The 27,953-nt window shown below is 36.8% G+C and overlaps 1 protein-coding gene across 2 annotated transcripts; it reads left to right on the top strand.

Moving 5' to 3' along the window:
- The first annotated feature begins 10 nt into the window (after nt 1-10).
- arhgdig (Rho GDP dissociation inhibitor (GDI) gamma) lies at nt 11-27,750 on the top strand. Of its 2 annotated transcripts, none has more exons than XM_079868862.1 (6): nt 11-732; nt 13,077-13,253; nt 17,543-17,626; nt 23,536-23,612; nt 24,448-24,511; nt 26,648-27,750. In XM_079868862.1, exons 2-6 carry the CDS (start codon nt 13,082-13,084, stop codon nt 26,851-26,853), a joined length of 603 nt encoding a protein of 200 aa, XP_079724988.1. In that variant the 5' UTR covers nt 11-732; nt 13,077-13,081; the 3' UTR covers nt 26,854-27,750. The 2 variants fall into 2 exon arrangements, with proteins under 2 accessions (XP_079724988.1, XP_079724987.1); XM_079868861.1 differs by lacking the exon at nt 11-732 and adding an exon at nt 5,188-5,784.
- The last annotated feature ends 203 nt before the right edge of the window (nt 27,751-27,953 follow it).

The raw sequence follows: 27,953 nt of genomic DNA, 5'->3' as shown, positions 1-27,953 counted from the left end.
ATTTAACGTTATGTGACATTTTGAAACACGTTCCTCACTACAGAGAAAAAGCGCAGCTGTTTGCAGCAGGCATTGTTTTACAGAAACGTCGAAAATCCTGTGGAGGAATTTACAGACATGTTGAGACAAAGATGTTATATAGCCTATTCTAGCAGATGAGTTTGAGTAGCCTACAAGGCATCTTGAGGAGCTCATAGATTGTGGCGCAGATTCCTGCTGAGACGCTGTACACTGGAATGTGCAAATTGACACTGCTCTGTCTTTCTTCATTTTAAAAAGAGTTCCTGTGTCATTAATATCTTGCTACGGCTAATACGGGACATAGTTGTACATCGGAATTTGAAAGAAAAGTTTGATAAATCTAGGCTATTTGATTACACAGTATCAGATTCACAAAGCTAACGTTGCAGTAGGCTAGTTTGCTTTGCAGCACGTGCAACAACAGAGATTTGTCACGCTCACTCATGCTTGTCTTGTGACACTGTTTCGACATTTTACATACTTTTGCCATTTTTAGCAATGTGATATTCTTTTGCAAATAGCTACAAACATAAATAGCGATATTTACAAAATCGTAAAACAATTTTAAGTACTGGGCTGGTGTTTCTCTTAACAGCTGTGTGTTAGTGTGAGGCGTAGAGTTGTGATTGGCAAACTCTATTTCCTGGTACGCACATGAGCTGAACACTCTTGAACATCCGCATCTACAGTTCTGCAAGACGAGACAAGGCGGTAAGACACTTTTACTTTATTACTTTACTATCTAACTTTGTTTTCAGTGTTAAAACCGTTTTGTTTCGCTGTAGAAATGATACAAAGATGTATACAATGCAAACAAAATTCATACTGATATTTTAAAGCCTAGTTATTATTATTTTAATTTTTTTTTAATTTTTTTGAAGTAATGATTATATAGGCTAGGACTAGGTGATCTTTGTGATTTTCATTTTCTGAGTGACATTCTGAAATGGGAATCCTGTCTTGAACTGTAGTCGGTTTGGAGTAACTTGCAGATTTAAACTTTATTCTCAAGATTTCAGTTCACACAGTTCAAATTTATATGATGTAACTTCATTTTGACAGGAATGTTTGCTACTGAATGATATTAATATCTGGCTATGATGATACTTTTGTGCATTAATAATCTCACTTATGCCATAGTATTAGCGCCTGCCCCCATCCTCTAACTTTCGATGTACTTTTTTGGTAAAGTCGTATGCAACCACATCCTCTTTTAACGTAAGACCAAACTAAGATCCTGTTCTGACTGGCTCCTCTGTACTATATACACCACAGACACCCTACTGCCATCCTTTATCACTTTATGAATATTAAAAATTAGCAGAATGAGCAAATCATCAGACTTTTATATGTTATGTGAGAGATAATGTTGAGTACAGATAGTCTGACATTATCACAATTCTTTTTCCAGATGTATCACCCTAAAGGGGTTTATTTTGGAATTATGACTGGTGACTGTACCATATCCTACTTGTTATGCTGCAAGCCTAGCCTATATGTTTAGCGCGTGAACACAATGGTCAATCAGAGGTGTTTAATAATCCGCTCAACAGCGACTTGGTACCAAAGTCGGTACTTTTGACAACACTAGATCTAAGTGGTTACATGCTTGCTAAATAAAACATAATAGCCTACCTTTTTACTAATGTGCTTAAAGGCCTTAACACGCTTGAACCCAGATAATGGCTGTTCACAGCTATATTTTTAATTGAAATCATTTTATTAGCTTACTTGTGATAATTTTTCAGAAATATTTGAGCTCTGAATGTTGCAATTGACCAATAAAGAATCAAGAATTCCAGAAAGCTGTGTATTAAAAAAGTTATTAAAATCTCACCTATTTTATTTCATTTAAATTGTCGTAAATATCTCTTTTTGCCATTTGAGTATAAGACCATGGGTAATTTTACTTGTGCATGAATGAAAAAGTTGATTTAAAGTGCTGGTGAATCACTGTTATTCTCTTAGTTTTCCAAAAAAACTCATCTTTTACACATACTCGCATAGCAAGTGCTATGTTGTTGAGTGTCTTTATAGCCAAACTGGGATGCTTTCATCAGCACGAGAAGGTGTATTGCTATTTTATTGCAGCCTCTGGAGAATTCAGATGTGATTTGCTTTTCTTTTGAAAGCTCATTTTGCATTGACATGGTTTAAGGGGCTGTAAAATGATTGGAAAATTCTTGCGATACCTTTTAGCCTCATATTGATGAGTGTAGTAGATGACATACGTCAAGGTGCATCACTGAGCTGATAAATAGCCCTTAAAAGCTAGCGTGGAAATGATTTTCGAAGATATAGGTATATTTTTTTCATTCTATCTGAACAGCTAGCCTAACACTCTTTTTTCCACACAAATAAACAAGTTTAGCCACTGGAGAAGCAGCCAAAAATATCACAATGCCTGACAAATCCGTAAAGAGGAAGCTGTGTATATTAACTGGCAGACCTCGATAAACAAGATCTCTGTCTATTGATCAAGATACCTTTTTCACTTCCTTCTTGAGGTGTTTGTTGTTCAGGCCTAGGCTTCCGCAGAACTTCCTGAGCTAGTGGAACAGGTCTGAATTGCAAGTGAATGAGATTCAGAACAAGCCACAAGAGGAACCATTCAGAAGTGTTTAAATTAATTTAACTTTGTTGAGCAAAGTTAGATCCAATTTGTGAGCACATTCAGACAATAGATGACAAGCTCCATTTTAAAAGAATGCCAGTGATGTAGACCGATTTGTTGAAATTAGAAGCTTGCTCTTGTTACTTCCTGTTTGTGCAACAGTTTCCAGTCATACAGATCATAAGCGAAGAGAGATTTTTTTTGTCGAAAGTGTGCATGCATGACTTTATCGTTAGTCTTTTATGATTTTTTTGTTAGTTTCTTTTTTTCTCCTAGTAAGATAAAGCAGCCCCCTCAAGAGTTTTTTGATATCTTGACAGAAGTAGTCATTGGAAATCACAGGCTGCCAGATACCAGCAGTATTGTGCTTTCAGCTTAGGGTAGTTTGATAGTTCTGTTATGTAATTTGTCAAATTCTTTTTCATAACAACTGTCAGTCAGTCTGAACTCGAATCCCAGATTGTGCTAGCACAATGTGAAGCCTACTCTGTCGGATAGAATAACCACAAATGAGATCTCTTTCATTTCTCAATTCTTTCTTCTAGATAGGAAACAGTTTACATGGAGAGCAATTTGGCATGAAACAGAAGTTGCGGTAGTCTTTTCCTCCCTTTTGTGATGTATATCTGAGTGAAATGGCTTCAATCAATGCCTATAGGGAATTGATTGGATGGTAGGATGGTAGGGATGTTACTATTGGTTAATCAATGTGTGACAACACCGGGGTGTGTTAGGGGTGGATGGAGTTTTCCCCTCCTTTCCACCTCGCTTTTAAATCGCTTATAAATGCCTGTGCGGCATTAGTGGCAATTCGGGGGCGGCAGTTGCTTGAATGCAAAATATTGTACAAAATATTGCCAAATAGGCGTTTTTACATTTCGCTTTGAAACCAAATCTTCCGCCATCGTCTTGTGAGTCAGCTTGCCTCACTCGTCACGTGATATATGAAATCTGACTCCTGCTGCTGATCTGTGCTGTGACTTTCGTTTTGGCTCATGCTGAATTGAGCAGACACGTTCAGTTTTTAAGTGTAGTGTCTGTTCTCTAACTGAACTAAAATAATTTTATTACTATAAAAAAATCAAAAATGACAGTGGGGGGCAGTGCCGCGGTGGGCAAGTGATGTAATCGGTGTGTGGTTGAACACGTGCAACACCGACTATTGCAGCAAGCCTATTGGATGGTTTTGGTGACCGTTTGTCTTGCCCTCGCACCAGTAAACACATCCTCAGAGAAGAGGTGTCAATGCAAGAGGGAGGGGAAGTTTTTAATTTGATTATGAGAACAATTAAAAAAAATGTCCATGGATAAATATAATTTATAATAAATACTGCAATATTCCATAAAAAAAAAAAAAAAAAAAAAAAGAATAATCAATTTTGAATTCATAGTGAAGTTCGCCCTGCTTCTTTTCTCCTGAGATAAAACCCCCTATAATCTCACATGTGTCTCTGCAAATTTGGAGTCACATATTCTGCTTAGATTTACCAAAATACATTTTCAATCAGCTGTCAGAGATTTTAATGTGAAAGCAAACATTTCTCATCAAATTCTTCTAATTATAAGGGTGGTATTAGTGAATAAAGCTAAAATTCATGATTTTTAAAAAATAACTTTAATTAGTTGAATGCTGTAGTTATCAGACGTTTGTGTTATATTTTTTATTTTGCACTGGCACTTCAGTCTCACGCCTCCATCTGCTCTATTGACATGTCAATCTGCACATCTAATTTTATTTTGGCTCTGCACGAGAAGGAATAATTAACTTCCTATGATTATGATACTTGTAAGTACATGTAATGTGGCCTTTGTGCTAAGTAAACCTAATTTATAAAATGGATAGACTCTAAAATCTGATTGGATTGGATGAGCCACATTCTTAGCCGTTTTGCATGACCATCGTGACTTATTGCTTCATTATACTAAATATAAATACTACTTCAGATGCGATCCAATGTGTCTTTACCTTGTTTACACATCAGATCATGTGCTGTGTGTGCCATAGCTTTGCACCAGACATGCAGTGAGATGCCGTAATTGGTCGGCGCACATAAACCAATGTCCTTACAAGTCTCTTGAAAAAGGCTTTGGCATTGCAGCACCCCTTAGCAAGATGCTACCAACGACAGAGCATCAAGGCCATGTGAAATGCAGAGGCACGCCCAGTGTAACCTCCGACAGGTTCCTCTGACAGGACCATGACCCCTGAGAGAGATGACAGAATGACGTGATGGAGAACTACAAACTGATAGAAAGTCATTGTTGACCAGGGGGGAAAAAACAGTCTGCCCAGCATAGAGAGAGAGAGAGAGAGAGAGAGAGAGAGAGAGAGAGAGAGAGAGAGAGACAGAGAGAGAGAGAGAGAGAGAGAGAGAGAGAGAGAGAGAGAGAGAGAGAGAGAGAAATGGGGAAACAATATGATAGTTGATATAAAATGGGGGATGGTAAGAATAATAAGTGTCTCTAGAGAGCAGAAATGTGAAGACAGAGAAATAGAACAGGGAATAAAGAGAACGGAGGGGAAAGGGTACTGTGTGTGTGTGTGAGAGAGAGAGAGAGAGAGAGAGAGAGAGAGAAAGAGGATGAGATCATCGCAGTCTCCTGTCTAATGAGTGATGGGGTTGGGAGGCGTGCTGAACTGAGGCGGAGGGTTTGCTTCTCATGCCGGTGGAATCAATAGCGTCTGCAGACCGGAATACCGTTCCCACATTACCGCCTCATTGCCAACACTACAGCCACAGCCGGTCTTCCAGCACGGATTACACACAGATCATTTGTGCATTCGTTCACTCTCTTACTTTCTTTCTCTGTCTCTTACATACTGTCTCTCTACTATCTCTCCCTCTCTCTCTCTCTCTCTCTCTCTCTCCCTCTCTCTCTCTCTCTCTAGCCAACCCACACCCAGTGCTTCTGTATCTTGGGTTTTTTTGTGGCGGTAGAAGGGATGCTGCTGTGAATTCTTTTTTTTTTTAAATGTGTTATAGACACAGATTTTTCTGTATCACGGGAGGTGTGCTTTCTTGATTTTTTTCTGATTTTTTTGGGGGGAAACCTTGTGGAAAAGAGCTTACTCACAATGTTGGGCTTGGATGTTTGTGAATTTGGTGGACAGTTTCTTGAACTGCTCTGGTTAACCGTTTGCTACAGAGGTGAGGATGCATTTATGTTGTCTATTGTGAGATAAAAATGTTGAAAAGTTGAAAAGAATGTACTAAAATTAACTTGAGTATGCAGTTTAAATGCTCTTCAAACTCCACAGAAAGACCTAAAATGATCTGCCAATCTAATAGACCAGCCCTAAACCTTCAGCTGAAGTAGTTTAAAGCTTATTGTGAATGGCGTTTATAAGTTGCAATGTATCCTAAAACCTATTTACATTTCAAACAGGTTTTTTAAAAGTCATACTGAATGGCCATTTTGTGTGACGACTTCCTTTGTGGAAATAGACATTTTTATAGTTGTCATGTGATGCAGTTAAAACAAGTGAAGGTGGATTGATCAATATGTATTGATCGATCGGTTGTTGCTCTCACAACATTGCTTTGTGTGTGTGATCATCATGTTGCTTGTAATTACAAGACACAGATGTTGTTGATTCAGGGCTTCACTCTGCAGAGCTTCTGCTTACTGACACCAATCCAGTGTTCCTCACTCCCACTTTACCTCTTTATCTGTCTTCCACTCTCTTAGTGTATCCATTCACTTTGAAATCTTGGAAGTAATAATGTATGACAAATGAACACCTGCCTTTATGTGTAAAGTGGAGAGTAAATGTACATATATGTGTGTGTGTGGGTTGGGTTACATTGATATTGTTATCTCAGATTCCTATACAGTATGTGGCTTTCCATTAGCATTCCTATTAATCTCAATGGCAGTTGCTCAGATGACGCAGAGCCCCCTGGAAGTATGTGATTTTGCTCACGGGTGTTCAGTTTTGCAGGTGTTTTGTGGCAGATATCTGACTAATCACTCTAGAGACAGGAAAAATATAAAGTCAACTTAACTTAAATTTAAGTACCCCAAAAAACAAATCTGCCACTGGTAAAACATTTACTATAATGTAATTAAATATAAATTATTATTTTTTTGCAACCATATGCATATGGTGTAGTTACAACATGTACCAACAGGGGCGAATGAAGCCATGCTAACCAGCTAATCCCAACCTGTTCTCACGAGAAATTGTTTTACAAAGTTGGAAATGCATACAAATTTGTATGATGTGAAAAGGAACCCCTAAACCTAGCCCTCAGCGGGGCATTAGCAGGTTGTATGTAAAATAATTACGAATTGTCACAAAACTGTTGGATAAAACTTGATCCCTTTTATCTGACTCAAATCTGTAAAAAAAAAAAATTTTAGTCAATGTCAAAATAGCTCAAGAAATCATATTAAATCCATATGTGCTTTGAAATTTGATCAAAATCTGATATTTTGGAATGTGCCTTAGCCTGTTATTGATAATCCGGACATTGGCTCTGTCCCAGATGATGCACTTACGGTCTTGTAGACTTACAGTGGCCGCTGTGTGCACATAATCATGAAGTCCATGAGACCGTAGGGTATCCCATTCGTCATTTTAAGTTTCAGAAGGGTGCTTGCGGTGCTTCACGCTTTTGCCTGAAGCGAGATCCACAGCAGACTTCTACCCGAGAGTCAAAACGGTGTTCCATCGTCAAGGTGCGAACTCATAGGAAGATCGTGAGTGTTTAGGGTGCCATTTAGGGCAGGGCATTTGACAGCACTGATTTGTGTGCATTGTGAACAAAGCCAGAGTAGTTTGAGGCAAGGTGATTCCAGTGGAATCAATGGGGTTTAGGGAAGGCCCACAAAAGCGGGCTCCAAGGGACGGACCGGTGCAAGGGGTTCTCAGCTCTCTCTCTCTGCCGGACTGCAGGTGCTGACACGCTAAGACCCCCTGTGGCCCAGCAGAGCTGCATCACGACTCAAGCCTCAGCTGCTGCTGCGTTGTGATGGATGGCTGCACGTCAGAGACCTGACACATTTTTAAAGGAGTAAATCAATTAGATTGCATGTAGGAGAAACAGAGATTTCAAAAAGCTGATGTGTTTGTGCTCCCTGTAGGGAAAGGCCATATGTATGAGGAGGATCACATGCATCATTGCACTACGTGCAATCAGGTGTTTAGCTCTGTTTTCTCACATTGCAGATGCTGTTTGATTAACAGTAATGAGAATTTCAATGTGTCATTCATCCCCCGACTCTTATGTGCACTAATGCTTATTTTAATGTTTTTAAATTTATACTTATTTTTTTTACTATATTTAGATCTATGTTTTCATTTATAGTAGTCTAGTACTGTTTTAGTGTATCTTGTGAGTATTTAATCTGTGTGTTCAGCCATATTCTAGATTAGAATACATGTATTCCTGATACATTGTTTCAGTATATTACGGCCAAAACCTTCTGTGATAGTGTCAAATGGCTTGCAGCGTTCTGTCTCTAAAACCGTTGAATTGTGCAGATTTCCGGCCTGCTGTGGTTTGTGTTTGTCACTTACTTAAAGGATCAGAGTTTACTGATATGAATCACTCTCAACTCTGCTCTCAGTTTGATTAGCAGAGACTTCGACGTTGTAAAAGTAGTTGAGAAAGTGGAGGATGTGAGGGTTGCAGAACAGTTAAATTAAAAGTGTTAATATACGGGCAGTATAAAGTCACAGCAGCTGCTGAATTGGCTTTCATTTTAGAGCAAACTGAGCTCATAAGTGCAGGCAAAATATTCAGATATTTATTTTTTTTACTACAACATGCCATACTTTGAAACATAAATGAAAAAACAACAGAGCCACTAGCTATGTTTCCATCCAAAGCTGCGAATTTAACTTTTGCTCAAAATTGTAAAATCACCTAAAACATTTGCAAATAAAGCAGCATTTCAAAAGAACAAATTCGTCACTTTAGGGGAAATTGGCACAAAATATCTGTAATATAAATGGAAGTTTCTGCAATCGGGGAAGGAACTATGTTTTTTCCCCCCCTACATCGTAAATGTATTGCGTTTCAGAGCTCACAGACGAAATGCAAAAACACGTTTTCATGTTATCTTGCATTCGGATGCCTGGTGTTTGAGAACGCAATGGTGTGAGATGCTTCTGGGTGGTTTTGATGACAGCCTTTAGCTTAGGCATTTTATAATGATCAAACCAACATTTGAGATGCTGTGCAATGAAATTTGTCTGCTGGTTAGTCCAGTTATCCAATCACATCCACTGTTGAGGCAGTCACATGAGTTTTTTGTTGCGCATCGAGGGATTTATTTGGTGAATGTATTCCCATCATAGTTTAGGTGTATGTCTTCTTATAGGATAAAAAAAAGTTATTTATGCACATTTTTAGAAATTATGCACATCGTTGCGTTTCCATCCAGCGTTTAATTTTTTTATGTGATATCCATAAATGCTCATAAAAATATGTGGATGGAGACATAGCTAGTGTTCTTATGGTTATTTTTTGCCAGTTTTAGGGGCTGTTTACGCAACACCTTTATCAACCAAAAACGGAAAACATTTCATGTGTTTTGGACGTTTATTTACATGTGAAAACGCGATTCAAAATTCATCGTCTCCGTGTAAACTACAAAAATGTGAATTTGTGAAAACGGTGACATCATGCACATGTGTTTTACGTCTTCAGTCAATAGGCGCGTAGTAACATCGCCAACTACTGGCCTGGCAGGATAATACAGCATTTTTAGTCATTGAACAGAGAGCGTTTTAACAAGGTTGTCGAAAAACGCAAAGGAAAAACTTTTGTTTTTAGTACATTGTTGTCACATAAACTTACCCTTTGACCCTCAGGGTTTCATCGCCCTTTGCAAGGTTCTTAAATCATTGTTATTTGATTGGACTTTAGAAACCCTCGTGGGCCTTCCATTCATCTGCTGAAGGTCCACTGAATATTTGGGTGTACAGATGTTGTGAGTTGAATATGAGAGACTGCAGTTTGTTAGCGCTGTTTGCTTGTTCACTCCACCTCATTAGCTGTGCATTGAAACCTGCAACGCGCCATAAGATGAAAACTAGCATGCTATCCATCACAATATAGCCAGGCATTTAACTGCTTCTACTGATCAAAGCGGGTCAAAGCATGTTGCCTTTGAAGCTCGAGATGCTGCGGCACACATATTTCACTCAGACATTATATCTCCGAAGGGTGGGGGAAGGCAATTAAAAAAGCTTGTCAGATTCTTCACAGTATTATTATTGCTATTTAACACAGCTGAGCAAGGGTAATTACTGTCATTCTTCTCTTTGCTAATAAAAATGACTTCTCACTAGTGGCCACTGCGAGAATGGCAGCATGTCTTTACAGAAGTGCTTCTCAATTGGTGGGTCGTAATACAAACATGGTGCTGGTCCAAGTTTTTGAAAAAGATACCCTTATCGTCTCTGTGTAAACTACAAATACGCGAATTTGTGACAACAGTGACATCATGTGCAGGCCTGCAGGTTAAATATTAATTACCTTCAGTATCTGATTTTAACGACATTTTTAGCTTATGTTTGTACAACAAACACTTCAGCGCTTCAATCAGGATGCTGAGATGCAAATCCCTGATCTGATCACATCGCAGTTTTGAGATGCCATCTTCATTATACAGAAAACATGCCCTGAAATGTATCTATAACCATCCTTAACTGCAATCCATCACTATATAGTTCATTTTGCTTGTGATTTGCAGTAAGAATCTTGGCTTTGGCTTATGGATATGCTTTAAATTGCCCAATTAGCCCAGTCATTTATTCAGTGTGACCAAGCTTACCTATTGTGAATCTCAGCTCAGGGGATTTGATTTGTGTATTCAGTGTGCAAGATAATTAATTGGTGTGCATTTTTTAGCAATATTTAAGCTGTAATTGCACAGGGATAATTACTAAATAGCCTTATATGCACAGGATATTGGTCCAAAGGACACCAGTGTCCAAAATGTGGCCACACTTGAGTAAAATGTTGTAAGACTGCAGTCAGTTCAGGCGTTTCCATTTTGCACAAGGGTTAGCTGTCAATTAATACACATTTATGCATAGCCAAATTTCCCCTCTCACACTTCATTACCACTTTCATCTGTACACATTCAGATTGTTTAGTAGGTTAATTGGCTCACTTTGTCTTCTGTAGCTGGAGTATGCCGTATGTCTCAACAGCATTTTGCACCTGGAAATTGTGTAGCCTCCTAATAAACTATAATCTGACCTACATGTCCTTCCTAAAATTGTCCTCCTGGATAGAGTGTTTCTCCCCCCACAGGTTCAATAGATGTAGAGATACAGAATTCATTCCCACACTTTCATACCTTTTTGTTGGAGGAAATTGGCTACCCATTTTTATATACAGCAGCATATGAGTGTCATGGTCCTCAAGCTAATGCTATCTGATGCAAAAACAGATGGTGGTATATTTTTATTAGATGCTATGAGTGAAAATCGCTCTTATAAACTAATGGTGTATTAGAGAATGACCCTCAAAACACCCTATTGATCCCATCAGATCAGATTTTATAGCCCCGTCCTTCCAGTATTGCATTTGCCTTCACATTACAGCACTTAGGGTTTTTGTTCTCCTTTCATAAAGGTTCATTGTCTCTCTTGATAACATTGAGGAGGATGTAAGCATGTTTCCATGGCTGCTGAAGAGCTGGCCTGAACAGTGTGTTCATAAAATCAGCCTGGGAAACATATAAACCTGGGTGGGGTATCTCTGTCTTTCTCTTTTTTTAATCCTAAATTGTGTTCGGGAACATCCATCCTCTAAGGAGTTTAACTTGTTCTCCCCCAGACTACTGAAAGCAATGTTGTCGTTATTTAGATTTCCCATGAATTCGGTACACTCTGGTGTCCAGTAACTGTTTTGTTTTTAGGGATAAAAATCTTTTTTTATTGTTGTGAGGACTATAAGATATGCTTGCTAAACTATTATCCAATGTAAAATTAATCTAGCATGAAAACTAGCTAGTTTTAAACACATGAAATGTCTGTACCCACCTTAAAATGATCATTTTTGTTTTGCCCTCCTCAGAAATCTAGAATTTCTCAACTGTATCCATTACTTTAATACATAAGTGCCATTTTAGTAAAACCTATCAGACTTGTCTAACAGGGTTGCAAAAACCTAAAACCTCAGAACCTGAATAGAAAATAAAACAGCCCATATAATATTGAGTTCCACCTCTTGAGGTTGACAAATTATATTTTCTGAAGGTTACGAGTTTTAGGCCCCATTTTGTACTCTATTTGTAGAAAATGGCAGTATATTTCTATACAACACTTACACAGTACTGCTTCTCTAGGTGAGTTATGTGGACATTATGATTTAGCTCTCTTAATTCATATGATAAATTGGTGTCCCTGATGTTGGCCTCCTATATGGAGAGCAGTTTTCTGGGTCTTTATTGTCCTCTGTTTCTCTGGGGAGCAATACCTCAGCTGTCTGCTTTCCAGTAATTATTAGCTGTTAGGCTGAAACGCAGTGTGTAGGTTTTGACAATGAAAACACGTTTTTCAATTTCTGACAAGTGGCTGAATTAATAAAAGCAATGATTTCTTTAACAGATCTGCTACAACCAGACCAGCTTATTATAATTAAACAGGAACAGCTCTTTTTGCTATATATATTGTCAGACTGTGGGTATTTAGTTAGAAACTGTCTTTCAAATGAGCTGAATAGAAATGGAATTATCAGCGTCGAAGATGAGTGTATTGTTCCGCTACGTGAGGATTACAACAAATGACTCTGAATATTAAAAGAGATAAGTGTTTAAATCTATTGTCTGTAGCAGTGTTAGCCAATCTGAAGTGGTTTGTGTTTCAAGCCTAAAAATGTGCGACAGGAGGAAAGATAGCAGAAAATACATTCAGTCTGTCTTTTATCAGAACATTACTCATCTGTAGAACGAAGAAATAATCACATTGAACGTCACAAACCATGTAGTGGGTCATATATTTCACACTAGATTTTTACACTAATAGTTCAATATCTGGCCCTTTTATGCTCTTACTAGATGCTCCAAACTTGATCGTGACTGGCCTCCTTTTCAAAACCAGTCTAGAAATGTGGAGACTATAAAGTAATTTTTAGGTAAAGTTTTAGTCAGCTTTAATCCAAGTCAGAACAAGCACAGAAATGTTATCATCTCATAACTATTTACTACACCTAAATTCAGAGGGGAAATAATAGGTTGTTTAAGTCACAACCACAGCCCTCAGTATAAAATCTGAATGAAAAATAGAAATGTTTTTTTATGACCAACAAGTATGTTGATCCAGGTATGTAGTGAAATAATGGTCATTTTGATATCTCTATGTGAATATGTTTATGAATGTTCTTTCAAACTTATTGAGAAGCAACAGAAAAAGATTATTTGGAGCTTAAGACCATGGCTAGACCTATCTAAAACCCTAAATTCCTGTTTTTCTTAGGCATAATGGCTGATAAAGAGAAAGACGTGCCAGTGGTTGAGGACGAAGATGAACCAGATCTGAACTACCAGCCCCCGGCTCAGAAAAGCCTGCAGGAGATCCAGGATCTGGACAAGGATGATGAAAGCCTGAACAAGTACAAGCAAACCCTCCTGGGCTCTGGACCTGTGGTGGCAGGTTAGTGTACCTTCACAAGAAAACGCCTATTGCATGTGCACACCATTTATTAATATTATATTAGATTATAATTTATACCATTAAAAAATCATTTTAAATAGTCTGTTCATAAAATAATCCAGAAAAAAAGATATGACGGTTTCCTCAAAAATATTAAGCAGCCCAACTGTTTTCAACATTGATAATAATAAGAAATGTATCAGCTTATCAGAATGATTTCTGAAGGATCATGTGACACTGAAGACTAGAGTAACGATGCTGAAAATTCAGCTTAGACATCACAGGAATAAATTACTTCTTATTCAAATAGAAAACAGTTATTTTAAATTGTAATAATATTTTACAATATTACTGTTTTACTGTATTTTTGATCAAATAAATGCAGACTTGGTGAATTTTCTCAACATTTGAAGACGTTTTTAGTGTATCACAGTCTCACCGAAAACTTCTAAACATTATTTGAATCTTACTGATATTTTGACCCACATTAATAGATGCACACAAATAATGAATGTTGCAAAGAATCTCATCTTGTGAAGATTGCATTGTCTTCATGGTTAAAGCTGTAGCGCGGCTCTCCAGGGACGGCTCTCCCTTCTCCTCCTGCTGTCTAGACGGATTCAGATCCCCCGGGGGACTCCAGTCTTGGTTCAAAGCCCCCAAACAATATCCTCTTAACTCAGGGAAAGAATGAGAAGGTGGCTATCACTTAGTTTGAAGAGCATAGCTTTGAGCTGCTTTGTTGTTTAGAGAAACATGAAACATGAATTATGATTCCACTCCCTGCATAACGCTGGATAATTTGCATTTGATGTTCTGTTCCGTTGCATTAATTATAAGATCTGTTATTGTATTTCTCACTCAGTTATTGAGTGAAATAGCTTTGTGTCTTTTCTGTTTCTTTCTATGATGAATTGTGTCTGTGATATTATGATCAAAGCCCAGCAATCCTAATTTCTTTTGCCACAGGGAAAATCCAAATATATATACTTCAAATCCTTTAAGTGTGAACTGAAATACTTGCTGATACAGTGTTCCTAAAGGCATAAAAGGCAGATTAATTTCTTCTTGACTCACAGGGCTTAAAACGTTTGATTTAGATGCAATTTAATTTTCTGGTGAGAATTAATCAACTGCAGTCATTTCTCTTTTTTTTTTCAATCAAAAGCAACTTGTGTGCCTAGGGTATTTACCTTGTAAGTCCTCTGATTCATAAATGATTCATCTTTGTTCTGTTGGTTATGGCCAGGTTAATAATAGCCTTTATTCAATATGCGCTGGTATTTTATAGCGTTTTGTGTTTCAGTATAATGACTGAAAGATCTGCTTACAGTCCTGAGATCATGGTGACCAATCAGGGCAAGGCAAAAAAAAAGTGGATCTTTTGCCTCTTGAGAACTATGATACATACCCTTCCTTATGTCCTCATTTCCTATATTGTGTATGAAATGAAAATTGCAACATAATTTACTCACCCTCATGTCGTTCACAATCTGTATGTTAAAAGCGCTCCCAGTGTCATTTTAGTACTATATTATTATATTTTTTTATTATTATCTTGAATTATTTTTTATTTTTATGTTTTCAGTTTTCAATTTAATTTATAGTCATTTAATTATGTGGTTGTCATTTTTATTATTATTTTTTAAATATTAATATTTAGTTTTATTTAAATTTTATTTCAGTTTTATTTATTATTTATTTCCAGTTAGTAATTTTAGTGCTTAAACTAAAACATATTTCAGATAGTTGCTAAAGCCACATTTTTTATCTTATTAATCTAACAATAATTAGTATATTATTAAGTTCTCCTTTTGTACTACACGGAGGAAAAAAATGTGGGTCACATTTTTTTAATCTTATTGATGTGGGTACAAAAAAAAGTCACCACATTTTTTCGTAAACTATCCCTTTACCCCTTCTCTGAGGTTGAAAACACTGGAAATATGAAACAGGCTTGTCCGTGAACGTTCATTCATTTGCCATAAGATCTTCTCAGATATAATAATAGTGGGATTATGCCAGGGTGATCAGTCATGTTTGGTGCTTGCGGTCCCCAGTGCGCAGTTTTGCGAGTGAGCATGCCTGCGGCGGGTGGCAGCACTTGTGGCCATCAGCGGATGATGAACTGTAGTTCCCACTTTTAAAACCAGCCCACCCTGCATCAATAACACTGCATCAATGAGACCCGTCCAACAATTTGTTATGTGCAGTTTTACACCACTAGCTCCCTCTGGCACTGCAGAAACAATAATTTAGTGGAACAGTAGAGTTAAGCGCCTGAATTAAGCTAGTCATCTGCCCTGCATGCTTCATGGGACAACTTCTATGATGTAGGGCCTATGGGAGTTGGCGTATCACTCTCACTCTGTATAAACTGCTTTTATGTTGATTGTGCGTGTGTGTGTGTGTGTGTGTGTGTGTGTGTGTGTGTGTCCTTTTTTCGTGGAGCTTGACATAGTCATAGTGCTCTATGGTTGTATGGAAAAGATTCAAAAGTCTCCTTTTGTGTTACAGTGGAAAAAAAATAATAACAGCATGCAGGTTTTGAATGACATGAGGGTGAATAATGACTGAATTTTCATTTTTGGGTGAACTGTTCCTTTAAGGGGTGGGGCAGCCGCAGCTCTATCACTGTTAAATGTGCTGAGACAGCACGCTGGGGTCACTAACCTGCAGTGGCTCTGTGTCCACCTAAACCCTGACAGGCCCGATCTATTTCTGTAATGGCCAGAGCACCTATGGACACAAGAAACCTGGGAGGGAATGCATGCCGGGTTATTAGCAACAGTGATTGACAAGACTTTAAATGCCTCTTTATCTTATAATGAAGGTGATTATGTTTGTGAAAGACACTGTAGTTCAGTTTCAGAAACCTTCTGAACTGCATTTTAAAGAATTGTTGCCTATTTCCTGACACAAAGGCTGTTCCAAAGATAGGCAACTTAATTGTGCTGTCTTTTAAGATAACTTTTTTTTATATCCAAGATGGTGAGAAACATGTATATTGTGAATAGATTTTGTTCAGTTCCAAAAGGTATTCATAAAAATAGCTCAGTGTAATTCAAATTGGTCAATTAACAAATATGTGTTACTTTTGCTGTATATTTGTATGCTGAGAGTATTATTCCTTAGCAATATGCTAACATCAAACTATTGAAATCAATGTTACCCAATATTTGTGTTTTTGTTAATTATTTTTATGAGTTATTACTAGCTATATATTAATATATAGCTGCAATATGTTAACGTCAAACTTAATTGCAATCAGTTTTACTCTATATGTCATTTTTAAATGTATTTTTAGAGTATCATCCTGTTAGCTTAGCAACATGCTACCATTAAACTCAATTGAAATCAGTTTTACCCAATATTTGTGTGTATTTTTTGATACGTATTTGAAGTATCGTCTCATTAGCTTAGCAACATGTTAAAGGCAAACTTAACCAGTTTTACACAATGTGTGTGTCATTTTTTTATATTTTCAAGAGTTATTTGAGAATCGTCTCGTTAGCTTAGCAACTGGCAGTTTGTTTCCTGTGAGGAACTTTATTCGTGTGGTGCCCATATAGTGTTACCTCAAAGTCACTTACGAGGTTCCATGACCGTTAGTTAGAATGCTAAGTAGGCAGTAGGCATTAAGTCGGCTCACTAGGTTTTGGAACACAGCTTTTTATACTGACGACAGATAAAACAATGGAAGTTAGTGTGAATTGTATGACTGGAGAAACCTGTCTTTCCACAAACCTGAACTGATGATGTTCATCTGCTGTTATCTGAGATGAGTAATGTGTCTTATTTACACACTGACTGGCCAGTGCGTTGCAGGTGCACATGAAAGCCCCGTTTCCCCCTCCCCATTTTTACTCTATTTAGTCCAGTCAAAGTATCTTCCCTCTGGCCTGAGACACATGATGAATGTGTGGATGAATCGGCTTGGGGAATGATACTTCAAATTGTGTGTAAGATGTGTGCTATTACTTATTTCTAAGCGGTCACACTTAAAGTCCCAATTTTGTGACGGGGAACTTGGTACAGGCAAGCACCACTCACATTTGCTCCAGAACCGTTATTAACCAGCAAATCATTTTGGTCTAAAAGCTTCACTGCATGCTGAGAATATTAAACCCAGTAAACACTGGTTGCCTATTCCTTATTGTTTATGCACTTAGGAAAAAAAAGGCTATTCTGATGGGTTTATCCTGTAGGTACAGTAGACGTATGCTTCAATAATAAATGTAGAGTAGACATTTAGCTGTTTCTCATCTGTTTTATTTATTGCATTGCAGATCCCACCATTCCTAATGTTCAGGTGACACGGCTGACTCTGATGTGTGACCAGGCCCCTGGACCCATTACCATGGATCTGACAGGTGAGTCTCACAAGACAAACTAGTCAACAAGTGTAAACATAATCAACTTCATTTAAAATGAGAGCTGTCAGCCGAGTCAATATCATTTTATTTATTTAGAATAATCGGATATACTAATACTTACTGTGACAATCCCTCAAATGGGGTTGTTTTATTTGTTTTACTGTAATACATTTTTTTTTTTAAATTGTATTATTTTGCACAGATTATTTTTTTATATGATTAATTGTACTAAAATAATACTACATTGACTTATTTATATACTATTATATTATTTATTAATATTTTCAATTAGCTTTTATTTTTTATATTTTCAGTTTTATTTATTTTATTTCTATATAGCTTTAACTAATTTTTTTTATCTAATATTTATATTTTATTATATTTAAGCTTTATTCCAATTAATGAAAATTATTTTTATTAGTTTTAGTTTTATTTAACGATACGATACAATTTGACTTTATTGTCCCCTTAGGGAAATTTTTCTTGGGCTTAGTGTTTGCTGCATTTCACGCAATAAATAAATAAATAAATAAATCGCATGCGTCTCACATAAACAGTCCAATAGTCCAGTTATGTGAGCAATAACAATAACAACACTGATAACCCTATTTAAAATCCAAAGCATTCAACTCATATATTTTTGGTGTGATTAGTATCGGTAGGATAATAGTTGTGTGGGTTGAGGTAAGTGGATGAATCTGTGATCTGTGGTTTTGTCCACACAAAGGCTGCTGATCAAGAGCTGGGAGGGCAGTTGCTTAGTTGACACTATTGACAGAGCCTCAGTAGCTCTGCACTGCATCCTAATGCTTCACCTCCCCTGCCTTCAGAGGGATGATGATGATGTCATTCCTTACACTGCCAGCCAATATCATGCAAGCAGGCAGGAGATGGAGATCTGCAACACAAATCAACATACACTGCTGTATGTAACCATGTACCCGCCCTCCATACACTAGAGGGGACTGTATGGTCTTTTGACTGTCAGAGCAGGTTTCCCCCCCGCCGCCTTTGCCCTCAGCCGGTTCAACAGTGTTTTTTTTCTCTTTAACAACGGGAATACGGCAAAAGGTCACCTGGTTGCTAGGCAATAGGATGATTCTGGGCTGTTTAAATCAGAGATTTAAAGTAAGAAGCCCTTTTCAGATTTAAAATCTGTAACATCATTTATTCACAGTGTCAAACCTATATGCAGCAGCACGTTTCCTCTTTTTAGAACAAAACCAGAAATGACTTGCGGTTTGAGTTGGTACAGGAAGGCGTTGCCCTCTTAACACAGAGTACAATGTTGCGCTTTTGTGTGTGGACTTCCTGTTTAGCAACTTCTATTCTTAAATTACCTCTGCACTGAAATAAAAGGAACAAAACAGTGTTTATTTCTTTATTGGTTGCCTGATGGTTAATGGTTATTATAGACTTAAAACTCATGTACTATGTAACTCATAAATCTATGTAATTCTGGACAAAGGGGTTCAGATAAGTGTTCAACTATTTTTTTCAAAGTTGATGTTTAAGTCAGTTAATTATTTTTCTTATGTATAAAAATACATTACATTTTATATCTCTTTTATTAATTCTCGTTATTAATTGTTGTCAAAATCAAAAAACCTGTCAACAAAAAATGTTTCTTGTAATATTCTCTTCCAGTGTGATCCAGATAATTACACTACCATTCAAAAGTTTGGGGTCAATCAATTTTTTTTAGGAAACTGATGTTTTTATAGCAAGGACACATTAAATTGATCAAAATGACAGTAAAGTCATTTATAATGTTTCAAACGTTTTAAATTTCCAAACTTTGTTCATAAGAGTCCTGAAAAAAACACAACTTCCAAACTTGATTAAGCAGCACAACCATTTTCAACTAAAAATAATAAGAAATGTTTCTTGAGCAGCAAATCATCATATCAGAATGATTTCTGAAGGATAATGCATTAAAATATTAAAATAGAAAACAGTTATTATAAATTGTAATAATATTCCACAATATTACTGTTCTTACTGTATTTGTGCAGCCTTGGTGAGCATAAGACTCCTTCAAAAGCATAAAAAGTCTGTCTTACCCCAAACTTTTGAATGGTAGAGTACTGTATATTAAATTAAAATTTTAAAACATTTACATATACATTTAAAACATTTAAAAACAATTTTTGCACTGAAATACCATGCTGCAGCTGTAAATTCATTCCAATCCATAAATACAGAGCGAACACTTTTCACTATACAAGAACCTGCAGATAAACAGCATAAAATATCATTCCATAGCCTGAGCTGTAAGCAGGAGCACATTAGAGATCTGTGATCAGGAACGCAGATGTGCCAGAGTCCTGCTGTGAGTGACAGCCGAGCGTGGCACCTCACTGTGGGACGTCCACTGGGATGGAACGCGCTAACCAGACTGAGTTTTTGATGGATGTGGCTGGGCCAACACGCAATGGAGAAAAAAGACTGTAACAGTTAATGGTGGATGAAGGTGGGGAGCAGAACCTGACTGCACTCAAGACTCGAATAGCACTCAGCGTGACAGCAGAAGTTCTGCTCTGCTGACGTTCAGATTAGAGCAGCAGGAAGCCAGACCTTATCATGCCGCTCTTAATTGAATCCGAATAGTCCATATCTGAGCAGCTGAATATTTTGCAGTGTTCGTCGCATCCCCTCTGAGAGAGATGTGAATAAAGCACTGAGGATGCACTCTTAACCCAGTCTGCACTCTAAAAAAACAACAAAAAAAACCTACAAATATACAGTACTGTGCAAAAGTCTTAAGCGGGGGACACACTTAACAACTGTAAGGCCGATGATGAATGTAATTTGATACCCAGTCATTGGAAACAGTCTGTAAGTGTGTTCACTTCAGTCTTAGAATGTTTCAGCTAGTCGTTAAGTGTGTCCCCGGCATTAGGCACGTTAGTATTTTCACCCCCAAAAAATTTGTTTAAGCCAGTTAATTGTATCTTATGCTGTAGTGTCAGTAGGAAATATCAGTTTATATTTCCAAACATTCATTTTGCCATTAATTGTAACAATCCAGTGAGATTTTTTTATGCACAACAGCCGGTATGATCTGATCTCACCATCATCAAGTCTGTCTGTGATTACATGAAGAAACAAAAAAAACTGAGACAAACTAAACCCAGAAGAACTGCGTCAAAGTTTCCAAGACGCTTGAAGAAACCTCCCTGCGAATGATCGAATGCGTGTTTATTCTCAACAACTCGTAACACAGAGAGTTTATTCTCAAAGTATAATGAGTTTTATTCTCAGCAATTTATTTAACCTTTTTGTTTTTCTCAAAACATGAGTTTATTCTCAAAGTATACGTTTTTTTTTTACGTGTTTTTTCTTAAAAAACGACTTCATTCTTGAAATTTAACGAGTTTATTCTCAACATTGTATTTCGAGTTTTATAATCTCGCATTAAAATGACTTTAAAAGCGAGATGGTCTTTTTTATTATTATTATTATAACTCGGCCCTAATCCTCTTCTGTAGGAAACGTATCTTTGAGTAAAGCGAGACTCAGTGAGTTATGTTGATGGTGATGAGGTGTCTGTGTTGAACGCTGCAGCAGTGGGAGTGAGGGTGGAACGGGCCGCTCTCATTCTCACCTCTTGCCAGATTGCAGCTCCTCCAGACTGCTAGAGCCTCCGCTGGGATCTTCCTTATTATCCATCTCCATCTTTGCTCTCTCATTGCTGTGTGGGAGTCATTCAAACGACACACCAGCTACAACAACTTCAGCACACTGTGTTCATAACCAACCAAGTCCTTCTGAATCTTTAAGCGCAGCGAAGGAAAGAACACACATCTACACATACATGTGTGTTTGTATGTGTGCGCGTCTTCGTTGTTGGGGCCAAATGTCACTTCCCGCAAGGATAGTAAAATCGGTTTTTGTTTTGAAAATGTTAAAATAATACAGAAAGTTTTCTGTGATGGGTAGGGTTAGGGGATAAAATATAGTTTGTAAAGTATAAAAATCATTATGTCTATGAAATGCCTTGAGGGGGCATCGAGCCCTAAGATCGCATTTGTGTCCCCTCAGTTTCAATTTGTGCCCTCTCACCCCTGGACTGCGATGGCCCCCTCAAGAATTATAAATGTCCCCCAGGTCATGCGTCCTGCCTCTGAAAAATCCACATAAATCATGGAAAACCAAACAAAGGTCTGAAAACAATGTTGTTGTTTGTAGTCAAAAGTTCTGTCATTTGACAGTAAAATGGTTTCCACAAAAATATTAAGCAGCACAACTGTTTTCAACATGAATAATAACAAGAAATATTTCTTGAGCAGCAAGTCAGTGTATCAGAATGATTTCTGAAGGATCATGTGACACTGAAGGCTGGAGTAATGATGCTGAAAATTCAGCTTTGCTATCACAGGAATAAATTACATTTTTTATCTACTTATAGAATAAACAGTTATTTTAAATTGTAATAATGTTTCATGATATTACTGTATTTTTTAATTTAAAAAAATTCAGCCTTGTTGAGCATAAGAAATTTCTTTCAAAAACATAAAAAAAATTATAGACCGCAAACTTTTGACCAGTGGTGTATGACTATGTAATGTGTGCGGACAATCTAATTTGCATGTAAGTGGAGCTAATCAGCATTTCATAAGGAGATCACACACCCCACGTTTTAACTCTCACTGTCGTGGACATGGACTAATCCTCTTGTCCAATCAGGATTATGTTATTACAGTGATTATCAGAGCTAGATTTAGTCAATTACAGATAAGGGATTTTCATCTTTGTGCTGTTGAAAGGGTTTTGAGAGGGTTGATGCCGCTTCTGTTATATTAACATTGACATCACATGTCAGCACATGCAGAGAATCCACTTCTCCGAGCCGAGGTGCAGTTCCACTACATGATAAAGCCTCTATAGTCTCTAAAAATAGTATTAATGTTAAGGACACTAATAAACACAGTCTGGCATTTGGCATCACGTGAATGGGCCACAAATCATCATTAATGTTGTTCATTGTATCAATCTCCGATTTCTCCTTCCTCCCTGGTCTCTTTCAGTATCCATTACAAAGCACTTAGGGCAGATTAAAGGGATAAATTGATAACGCAGCAGTTGCACTTTTGTAAGGAAACTCTTTGCATTGAACTCGGTTGAACTACAAGCAAAATGCGACCTGCAACATAAAAGGCTCGCATTTACAATTATGATATTGATTTCTGTTATATTTCTTTAAAAATGTGATTATGACCAGTGTTGGGGAAAGTTAGTAATTTTAACATTACAATATTGCGTTACTCCCTGAAATGTAATTAAGTTGCATTACGTTACTTTTATGAAAAGTAATGTTGCATTACTTTTGTTACTTTTTCTCTCCTGGGCTGGGCTTGCTTGTGTGTTTTTTAATGACAAAAAAAGTAATATTTTGGCAAATGTAAAGGCCCTTACACACCGAAAGTGAAATGTATAAGTTTAACGCTGAATGAAATGCAAATCCACTCCTGTACAGTAGAGGGTGCAGCTCAAACAAACCTTTCGGCTGTGCTGCCATTCTGAATTGAAAAAATATATATATGGTGCGCCTTTCTCCTTATTTCATTTCATGTGTCAGACTATAAATGGGAAAACTACGGTGGCCGAGAGAGGTCAACGCTCTGCAACTGAAGAAAACGTATGCAAATAGAAAAACACCAGCAAATTAAGAAAACATCTTCATCAGTTTCACAACACATGTGTGCTCCAAATACTCACAACACAACCAAATACAGAAACACACTGCAAATAGCACAGACCACAACGGAAATGTTTCCAGAGGACCCCAATTGATGACGTAACTCTCGTTACTCCAACACTGATTATAACAATGCACAAATCCACTCTGAATTTCACTCTGGCTGATGGTTTTGTTTTTTTGTTTGTTTTTGTTTTATTCACAGGTGACCTCGATGTTTTGAAGAAGAAGAACTTCACCATGAAGGAGGGAGTGGACTACAGGGTGAAAATCCACTTTAAGGTAAAAAATAAAATAGATTTTGAAGAATAAAAATGGAATTAAACAGTCAGCAGTAGTGGTTAATCTTTTATACTGTGGCCTAAGAATACTGTTGTGTATTTTCTTTTTTTTTTTTACCTAAAAATCTGTTATTCTGAGGTACTGTAAAAAATAAGGCTAATTTTACAAAATGGTTTCAATGCCCTTGAAAGTTGAACCCAAGCTTCTGCAGCCTCAGAGCATGTAGATATGAAATGCAAGGCTAGAAGTGGATAGATTGTTTATTTCCTGTCTTGATCAGGCCAGCACTATGAAGAACATACAGAAATACACAGACACTCTTTCCCAGGCTAAAAGTTCCTAAAAATAACACACTTAAAATATTTGTAAACAGTTCGGGGTTAAAGTTACAATGTAAGCAGAAAGTGGGTTTGTGTACTTCTTCGCCATATGGGTGATGTTGAAATGTTTTTGTTTTGTTACAGTTTTCTCAAGAAACTTTAATTAAAAGTGGTATCTAGAATCACTGTGAGTTATACCAGATCATGTTCCCACAAAATACCGTTCTTCCCAAAATCTTTTTGTATCCAATAATATCCTTCTATCCCATGATTAATCAGGAAATAAGTGCCTCATTTAGCTTGATGGAGAAGATACTGTAGAATATAGCATTATAGTTCATGTATAAATACACTAAAATAGACACTGACTTAATTTCAGTGCAAATTCCATGTATTCCCTGAAGTGAATTCCTAAATGTTCAAGGATCTAACAGGACCTCTGCTGGTGACTGTGAGAATGAAAATGATATTTTAAATTAATATTTATTCTAATTCATCCCATCTGTTCCTATTAGGTCAACAGGGACATTGTGTCTGGACTGAAATATGTGCATCTGACCTACAGGAAAGGACTCAGAGGTAAGACTAGAGCATCTGCATTCATGAATTTAAATGTTGGCCTTGCTTGGTGCTGGGAATGTGTTTGAGTCAAGGGTGTATGGATCTCTTTAAACACACATGTACTGTTTTAATGTGCGTGATCTAAATAAACTAGGGCTGTCAAAAGATTAATCGCGATTAATCGCATCCAAAATAAAAGTTTGTGTTTACATAATATATGTGTGTGTACTGTGTATAATTATTTTGTATATATAAATACACACACATGCATGTATATATTTAAGACATATTTAATATTTAATACATATACTGTATATATATTTATATACTTTATATTATATATAAATATAATTTTTTTTATATATATAAATAACACATTTTTCTTAAATATATACATGCATGTGTGTGTATTTATATATACAAATTTAATCATACACAGTACACACACATATATTATTAAAAACAAACTTTTATTTTGGATGCGATTAATCGCGATTAATCTTTTGACAGCCCTAAAATAAACATCTTACATTCCCATCATCTGATAAACACATTTCACTTATATTTATATATGTTATGTTTTTGGCAAAATCTTGAGATGATTTAGTCCAACAATGCTCAGATTATCTTTGATAACTCCACTTTGAGTTGATCTGATATTATACTGTATAAACAGGAAACTATCGATGATCAGTGTTAATGTTTGTTAACAAAGCATTTATAGATTTGTCAACAACAATAAAGAAAACTGTGTCATGACAATAATGAAAAGTTTTGAATTAAAAACTGGTTGATTAAATATGACAAGAAAAAATAACGGCACAAAAATATTAACAATATCATTCATAGTCAATAATCTCGATGATTGACCCGCCTGAGGTGTGACCCAATTCAATTCAATTCAATTCAATTCAATTTATTAGTTCAAACATAACAATGGAAATAAATGAAAAATAATATTTTATTAATAGGCATATTTAAAATGGTTTATTTAATTCATGTTTAAGAAGTAGTAATAAGAATAAAATAATTAAAAATGACTAAATCATTTTTAAAAAACAATGAAATAAATTGACAAAAGTTTATATGCTTTTTTTGTGTCATTTTGCCAAATGCTTTTCTCTATTCATTTGCCTGTCAGGTTAAAAAATGCCATGTGTGGATGAATCGCGCTTGTGTCGAAGACTCAGGATCTATTGAAGAGAACTTGTGCGATGCAGAAACTCTTACAAAGCTAAAACAAACACTCGTTTTTGATCTATTAATGCATCTCTCGTATGCAATCTCACTGTTTGAAACGCCTGCAATAGGAAATCAACGTGTGCTGTCATGAATAATTAAGCGAGGCGTCTTCTCATAGGATAAGGACACGCAGTCTCATGAATAATCATGAGACACCAACCGATGAGTCATCGACGTACTATAGTACGAGAAAACGTCACATCCTGTGACGTTGACACAAAGACGAAATTAAATCCGGAAGTTGAAAATTAACTAGTTTTCTCCTACGATCAAAACTAATGGATGGTAACATTGACTTCTATGATGTTCAACACACATAACTGTTAAAATCTCAGACAATTTGGTTTAGGGTTTCATGACCCTTTAAGAGCCACCCTCTCTCGTATGTGTATGTAAGCTTGTTTCCAGCCTGGAATAAAAAATATGAAAGGTAATTGCAACTTTTTGTCTCGCAATTCTGACTTTTTTCCCTCAGAATTGTGAGAAACTCCAAATTGTGGGATATAAACTCCCAATTCTGAGAAACAAGTCAAAAGTCAAAAACCGGTTAGAAAGTCGCAATTACCTTTTTTTATTGCGAGTTTATATCTCACAATTCTAAGAAAAAAGTCAGAATTGCTCGTTATAAACTCAAAACTGTGAGAAATACATTCTTTTTTCTTGTTAGAGATAAACTTGCAATATTGCGAGTTATAAAGTCAGAATTGCGAGATATAAATTCAAAATTCTGAGAAAACCGTCAGAGATAAAAAGTCGCAATTATTTTTTATTCCATGGCGGAAACAAGCTTCCATGGCATTCAAAATTGATGTAAGATGGACCGTCATGCTATTTTGCAATTCAATTTCAAATGAATGAATATTACACAAAATGTTTACTAAATTTAAAAGATATTTTCATTTTTACCTGTAGTGGATAAGGCAGTGTACATGGTGGGCAGCTACGGTCCAAGAGCCGAGGAGCATGAGTTTATGACCCCGGTGGAGGAGGCTCCGAAGGGCATGATCGTTCGGGGAAGCTACCACATCAAATCCTACTTCACAGATGACGACAAGACAGACCATCTGTCGTGGGAGTGGAACCTGCATATCAAAAAAGACTGGGACAGTGCAGAGTAAAGAGGTTCTCCTCTGTCTCTCTCTCTCCCAGATGCATAGCAAAATACCCAATTTATGACTAATGTTTAAAACGGAGGACTAGGCTAGGTAGATATGCAGCTGGAGTTGACTTTGCAAATGGTTAAATAACAATTAGTCATATAACAAAAACCTTAAAATAATGAAGACATTCTTACATATTAAGTGTAATCAACGGTGAGGACAAACAGTGACTGGCAGGGTATTAGAGGCGACTTAGTACTTTGTAATAGATATAACAGCGGTATAATCAACAAATGAAATTCCTCATGCCTGTACTCTCAGGTTAGTGTAAACTGTAAATATTACAATGTCTGTATTCTTGCAATGCATTTAGAGTTCTTTACAGAGCCCATGACCAGATCAGTGCATGCTTGGATGTGAAGCCATCGTGTCTGCTATGGCTAATGTCTTGTATTGATGATGTAATCAGCCTGCTGTTAACTGATAAATACATGTGTAGGAAGTGGTTTGTACTAAGTGTTGCTTGTCCAAAAGGTATTTCTGAGCATTAAACCCCTGCAAAAAAGACCAACTTAGACTAGTATGAAGTTGTTCGCCAGCAAAACTTAGCTGGTCAAACAGCATTTCTGGTGAAGCTGGTACACTTGTCTTACTGGTTAGTCTAGTTAAGAAGAGCCCGATTGGCACACCAGGCTAAACATTTGCTGGTCTTTTCAGCTGGGAACCCACCATCACTGGAGCCCATAGTCAAGCCCCCTCCTCATTCCCTGAAATTGTTCAAAATCTGTTCATCTCTGTCCTGGTGTCTGTAACCGTCCTCCATCTAGCTTTGATATTAGATTGTCTATGATTGTTTTGTTTTTTTGACATTCCAAAATAAATACATTTTATATGCCTGATGATACTGTTACCTTACACTTCCATCTCCATCTCTGATGTTACTATCTGACATGTGCATATCTTGATTTCTCTTGAACAATTATCATATTCATATATATCGCAGAATATTCAGAAATACTCTGCGGAAATGATAAGAATAAGATTTCTTGAAGAAAGGTAACAAAATGCCATAGGTAATGTATAACTTGCATGTGCATTATGTAATGCCTTTATGAGGG

Source organism: Squalius cephalus (assembly GCF_949319135.1).
Source record: "Squalius cephalus genome assembly, chromosome: 1".
Lineage (NCBI taxonomy): Eukaryota > Metazoa > Chordata > Actinopteri > Cypriniformes > Leuciscidae > Squalius > Squalius cephalus.
The sequence above is the reverse complement of the archived record's forward strand: the minus strand, read 5'-3'. Positions and strand labels throughout refer to the sequence as shown.